Source organism: Pteropus vampyrus, unplaced genomic scaffold (genome assembly GCF_000151845.1).
Source record: "Pteropus vampyrus isolate Shadow unplaced genomic scaffold, Pvam_2.0 Scaffold231, whole genome shotgun sequence".
NCBI classification, from domain to species: Eukaryota; Metazoa; Chordata; class Mammalia; order Chiroptera; family Pteropodidae; genus Pteropus; species Pteropus vampyrus.
Window position 1 is genome coordinate 350,587 of NW_011889012.1, and position 6,213 is coordinate 356,799.

The 6,213-nt window shown below is 61.7% G+C and overlaps 1 protein-coding gene across 1 annotated transcript in view; it reads left to right on the forward strand.

Moving 5' to 3' along the window:
- HTT (huntingtin) overlaps positions 1-5,337 on the forward strand; it is a 114,234-nt gene extending 108,897 nt beyond the window's left edge. Inside the window, exons 62-64 of the mRNA XM_023519670.1 lie at positions 233-395; positions 539-699; positions 1,482-5,337. Of these exons, the coding sequence (XP_023375438.1) occupies positions 233-395; positions 539-699; positions 1,482-1,695 (538 nt within the window). The 3' untranslated portion in view covers positions 1,696-5,337. The remainder of the gene's footprint in view (positions 1-232; positions 396-538; positions 700-1,481) is intronic.
- Positions 5,338-6,213: the final 876 nt, after the last annotated feature.

A 6,213-nucleotide genomic window follows, 5' to 3' on the forward strand; every position in this document is an offset into this window, starting at 1 on the left:
GTCTGTCTGTAAGTCACTGGCGAGGTCCACAGGAAGAGGGGGCGCCTTTTGCCATCCTGGTTAACACTCGGAGCCCAGCTCGCGACCCGCTTGGAAGGCCCCCTAAAGTCCCGGGCACCTGGCCCTGGCGTGCGGCAGGCAGCCCCACGACAGCTGGGTTCAGACGCGAGGCTCTCCCGGGCGGGGGCGGGGGTGGGGGCGGCCGGGACTCTGACCAGGTCCCTCCTTCCAGGATCAGGAAGGGCTTTCCCTGCGAAGCCAGAGTGGTGGCGCGCATCCTGCCGCAGTTTTTAGACGACTTCTTCCCGCCCCAGGACGTCATGAACAAGGTCATTGGGGAGTTCCTGTCGAGCCAGCAGCCCTACCCACAGTTCATGGCCACCGTGGTGTACAAGGTGAGGGCGGGGCGGGGACTTCCCACACGTCCGGGATGCCTCAGCGTCCCATGGTGTTGCCCAGCGACGTGCCACCGCCCGGTCCCTCCCCTCTGAAGCGCTGTGTCTCTGCACCTGGCATCTGGGCCTCTCCTCCTCCTCAGGTTTTCCAGACTCTGCACAGCACGGGGCAGTCGTCTATGGTCCGGGACTGGGTCATGCTGTCCCTGTCCAACTTCACGCAGAGGACCCCGGTCGCCATGGCCATGTGGAGCCTTTCCTGCTTCTTTGTCAGCGCATCCACTGGCCCGTGGATCTCGGCAATGTATCCTTCCGGGCGCTGGGCCAGGCTGGGGCCGTGCTCTGCTGTCGACGTCAGGGCACGTGTGCTGTGTTAGTTTTTAAACCGCAGCTATCAAGGTGACATTTACCTTAAGCCCCAAGAGAGCGAACTGTTGACCAGGAAACCGAAACCAGTGCGTTCACCACACGGACCGGCAGAGGCCGGGCCGGGCGGGCGGGGCGGGCGCCCCTGCAGACCCCTCCCCGTGCACTCGCCGGCTCTGTGCAGCTGGGTCTGTCACCGATGCTGCTTCTCATTATCCTCTTTCACTGTGCCTTGTGTCATCCCCTTGGGTACAGCTTAGTGAAGATCCAAATCCCACCCCCTTTTGGCAGCCGCCCCCCACACAGACCACAGAGTCTGCAGGCAGATGCCAGTACTGGCAGCAGGCCTCGCCCGGCGCAGGGCGCCACAGCTCTGCCCTCATTCCGCGGGAGGAGCTGCCGGGTCAGGTAAGTGCTGCCGAGAGGTGTCCTTCCCATGGGCCTCCGGCCTCCTCGGCCGGCTTTGCCTGGCTTCCCGCTCTGCTGGGCAGAGATGCCTTCCAGCCGGAGAGGGGCAGTGTCCTGGGAGCTACTGTGGACCCGCTGGCAGGGGCCAAGGTGGGAGGAGCTGCTGGTACCAGCACGGCCCGGGCTGCTGTCCGCTCTGGTTTGCTCAGAGATTCCCAAGCCCACTTGTCAGCCGGGCCGGGCGAGGACCGGGTGAGGACTGGGAGACAGCCGCCCCACCCCTGCAGCCTCGCTCCTTAACTCCCCCACCAGCCTTCCGCATGTCATCAGCCGGATGGGCAAGCTAGATCAGGTGGACGTCCACCTGTTCTGCCTGGTGGCCACGGACTTCTACAGACACCAGATGGAGGGCGAGCTGGACCGCCGGGCCTTTCAGTCCGTGTTCGAGGTGGTCGCGGCACCGGGCAACCCGTATCACCGCCTACTAGCTTGTTTGCGGAGCGTCCACAAGGTCGCCACGTGCTGAGCGCCAGGCGGGGCGGCCACAGGCAGTGTCGCCTCTGCCGCGGGGCGGACGCGCGCTCGCAGTGAGGCAGCGGCAGGGAGTCCGTGCAGCAACGTTGGGTTGAGCCTGAGTCCGTGCAGAAAGCACGAGCAGCTGCGTCACTGGCCCTTGGCTCTAACTAGTATTAACTGCCAGCTAACCCGGCGTTCCTGCTCCCGACGTCCGGCCTGGCCCTCGTTTCCAGGGCACAGCTGCTCTTGTGTCTGGGACACAAGTCTTCTGCAGGGTGGCCGTTAGCCCCCCTGCTGTCTCACAGGCAGGAGGTGACACCATCGAGCTTTTGAGAGCACTCCCCCATGTCCCCCAGTGGGGCACGGGAAGCCTGGGGCTCGTGGTCCTGCTCCAAGCAGGGCGTGCGCCAGGCGGGGAGGCTGGGAGCAGGACATCAGCGCCATACTTCCCTTTCTCTGTGTTCTTCTCAGGATTTAAAGTTTAATTGTATCAGTAAAGAGATTAATTTTAAGGTACCTTTCTATGCCGTGTAAAGTCTGCTGCATGCTATAGGCTCTGCGGGAGTGGACAGCCTCTCCCCCCAGTGACCCTCTTTCTCACCCAACACCTCGTTCCTCCTTAACATGCTGAGGACATTTTGTGGCACACACCCTCCTTTCTGCGTGTTCACATTAATTAGGACGTAGAGAAGTGTCACTGTTCAGACATTTGTACCAGGCCTTCTCCATCCAGCCCTGACACAGTACCCACTCAGCTGTCCCGTGTGTAGGAGGCACTTCTGCCCGCCATCCCCTTCCTTAGGCACCACCAGTAAGGGGCAGTCTCTCTGCACTTAGGCTGACCAGGCCAGCCACCAGACATGAGCAGCCTCTTGTATCCAGAGCCTCTAGCTTTGACGTGCTCCGGCTCCCAGCCCAAGCTGGCTCTGGGTGCGGTCTGCCCAGGGGCCGGCCAGCTGGTGTAGGGACCTGCTTCCCTTGTGGCCCCTCATGCATGTCGGGGCCCAGACGCATGCCGGGCCCGGCAGCCCCAAAGTTGTAACAGCTACACTTGTCTGAGCCTCTGTTAGTAGCCGAGCTTGGTATCGTGGCCACTGTTAAAGAAAGACCTGGGACCTCCTTGGCCCCCTTTCAACGCCCATGCACTGCCCTGCACCCAGGAGAGCCAGGCCCTGCCCCTGGGCCAGTGATGGGGCTCTGCCTGACGGTGGCAGGGAGGGGACCTGGCGGGGTGGTCACAGTGCTGCTTCAACCCCATCCTGGGCCCCTAGGCCCGATTAGAGCATCAGATGCAGACGGGGCCAAGAGCTCGGGGTGCTGAGGGTGGGGCTCTGGGCCCCAGAGGCGGGCCAGCCGTGCAGTCACGTGCTGTCTGGGTTTGGGGCGTTTCACGCGGTAAGGACAAATAATCTCGCACAGGAAAAAGACCCTTTGGCTGCGCGGTTAGTTATCCTCCCGTCTGTGTGGGGCCCGAGCTCCCCGCCGTGCATACGGCTAGCACAGGGCTCCGATGCGAGCTGCCCTCGCTCCCCCAGAGCCGCCACTTCCTGCCGGTCCTGGCTGCAGCAGTTTGGGGTCAGCTGCAGTGCAGGGTTTGCCCACTGCCCATGCACGTGAGGGCAGGCTGTGGGGCCTCTCCTCAGAGCAGCCCTTGGCTTTTCCTGCCAACCCCCAGCAGATGTCCGGCTGAGCCAGGCATGGTCGTGGACGCGGGTCAGATGTCAGCAGGCCTTGAGGGCCTGTACTAAGTTTAAGAAGTAAGAAAGTTACCGTTGCCCTTTGCTCACTTGGGCTCTCGTTTCTCATCCCAGCTTTTCCTGGGAAGTTCTTAGAACTTGCTGGCCTACCCTCCCCCCGCCCCCCAGGATTTCTGCAGCTCTGAAATGGACGTGTCACAGGCTGATGTTCCTGGCTAGGTGTTTACGTTTGTGAGAAAGGACGCTGTGAGTATAGAGTTCAAAACTGTTTCTCTTGGGGCTCACGTCACTGGACTCAGCCGAGGCTTCCGTCGGCCCTCGTTCGCAGCGTGATCCACACAGTCAGTTCTTGCCATGGGGCCCGGAGCCTGGCTCTGGCCGTAGGTGCCAGCCCAAAGACCTGCCTGCACGCCCCGCAGACGGGGATGTGTCGAGTGCAGTTCCCACACCCCTGGGTCAGTGCACGTGCGTGTGCGCATCTGGAAACCGACAGGCGTCTGGAGATGCTGATGTGCGGGGTCTCCAGTGTGGCCTCGTCACTTCTCTGTAGAGGCTGACGTCTCAGACCTGCCCTATGGAGTTGGCTGCACGAATGGGCCGTCTGAGTGTGGGGGTCACTGCTCGTTAAAGGCCCACTGAGAAAACAGTCCCCCTTGTCAGCTCTGCAGAAGGCGGTTAAGACTTTGAGTTCCTAAAAGTTTACGGCAGGCACCAATCATAGTATCAATCCAAATTTTGTTGAAAACATTATTAATTTGATTGCTGGGGTGTTTTTTTTTTTTTTTTTTTGGCAGGGAGGGTGGTTTTGTTTTCCTGCTGGTGACGTCAGGAAAGAGCTGAACGAAACCAGGGTAGACTGACTTGGCAGTGACTTCAGCGCGTCTTCTCCAGAAACGCGCCCCTCCCACCGCTGGCCCTGCCAGGTGTGTGCAGGTGACCTTTTCAGCTGCCAAGTGTCCTTCACTATTGTTTCTGCTCACTTACGCGAGCCGCTGTCTGCTTTCAGAAGGAAAGCATGACCCTCAAACACCTCCAGACACCCAGAATGTAGCATCAGAGACGGCCCTGCATCCTAAGGACCCCCACACCCAAATGTCCCTCCGTGCGGGTGTCGTTTCTGAGCCCTGGGGGCTGCGGGATCTTCTCCTGTGGGGCCGAGATGGGCGGTGCTGTTGGTCCAGCGGGCCAGACTCCGAGCAGTAGCCTCTCGCCTGCCTCACGGGCCCCGCTGCCGTCGGTTGCCGGAGCTGCTGTGTGCTTAGTTCTCTGTTTCGCAGGGAGAGGAGCTCGTTTCCTCTTGACACCGTGCACATCCTCCCTAGCATGTGTCCTCACTTGGCTTTTGTCCCTACCTCTGCGGTGAGTGCCCGAAACCGTGGCTACCGGCCTAGGTGAGACAGTTCTGCCTGGAGCAGGGGTGGAGGAGAGGCAGGGGTGGGACCCGGAGGGCCGCCATGATAGTCGCTGGCTGGGGAGCTGGGCCGGGTCATGCAAGTGAGGACTGGCCCACACCGCCTGGGCCGTGGCCTAGAAGGTTCAGGGGCCCCGTTCTCCTGTGAGCCGGTCACTTTAATGCAGTTGAAGGAACCCCCACCCGCCTGCCCGCCCCCACCCCAGCGCTTCTAGGAGCATCCAGCCCTGGACAACCGCTGCAGTTCCCGCTGCTAGCGCAGGGCGCACCCCGCCATCACGGCCCCGCCACAGGTGGTTTGGCTCTGAGCTAAGTGGGGCTGCGGCAGAGTGGCCATCAGTGGGGTTTCAGCTCACGCTGCACCACCACCCTGACCCCACCGCCCTGGGAGCCAGTAGGGCCGTGATGGGTGTGTCCCGGAGCCTGGCCTGGAGCTGACTGTCCACTTCGAAAGGGAATGCGAGGACTGGCTTGAGATGTATAGTTAAGTTTTTTAAACTGCTACATTGTACATCTGAATTAAAGAAAAAAATTAAACCCTGAACTGCTGTGCGAGGCCTGCTTTGCTTCTGGAGAACTGGAGTCTGCGGGGGGCGCCGAGGCCGCCTCATCAGCACACGCTGCCACCTCAGAGTGGAGACCCCGTGTCTGCCGGGTGAGGAAGTGGCCTGCAGACCACAGCGCAGTGGTCCTCCTGCCCCGCGGACGAGCTGCAGGGGCCACACTGGTTAAGTGACGGAGTCCAGTTGGGCAGGGCCGTGGCTCTTCGGCACTGAATCTGCTTTCATGTCCGGCCAGGGCCCCAGAGGGGCAGCCGGGGCTGGGCCGGGACCTGGCCTTTGAGGCCCCCAGCCTGGCCAGCCCTTCCCGCTCGGGACTCCAGCTCTGGAAGTCAGCACGTCCTCTTAGCTCAGGGGAGCCCCTGCTGGGAGCCTGGGCCGTCGGTGCTGTGGTGACCTCAGGGTGCAGATGGCTACCCACCAATCTTCAGACGGCAGCTCCAGACCGTGGGCTGTTCGATATTTGGGCAGGTACTAAATATTCCTGGAAGTCCTGTGGCCTCCGGCCGTTTGGCCGTGGCAGCCCGCCCAGGCCCCCAGTGATGCCTGAACAGATGGCTGAGCACGGGCAGCCTGGCTCTGCCCTGGGGGCTCGGCAGTGTGACCGTGCACGTGAGCTTTTCTCCGTTTCTTTGGGAGATCTGTGTCCCCTGCCCTCCCAGGCACAGGACCCCCTTCTCTGCATGGGGACGGTGGCAGCATTTGGCTGCTGGGACCAGGTGGACAGGCCATGTCTGCCTCAGTTGTCACCTCAGTTGCTCTAAACATCTGACGGGGGTAACTTCACCCCTCAAATCCATCTCGCCTGCGGCATGACTCCAGGGCCCCAGCGCCTCAGCCTGCAGAGCCACCTGAGCTGT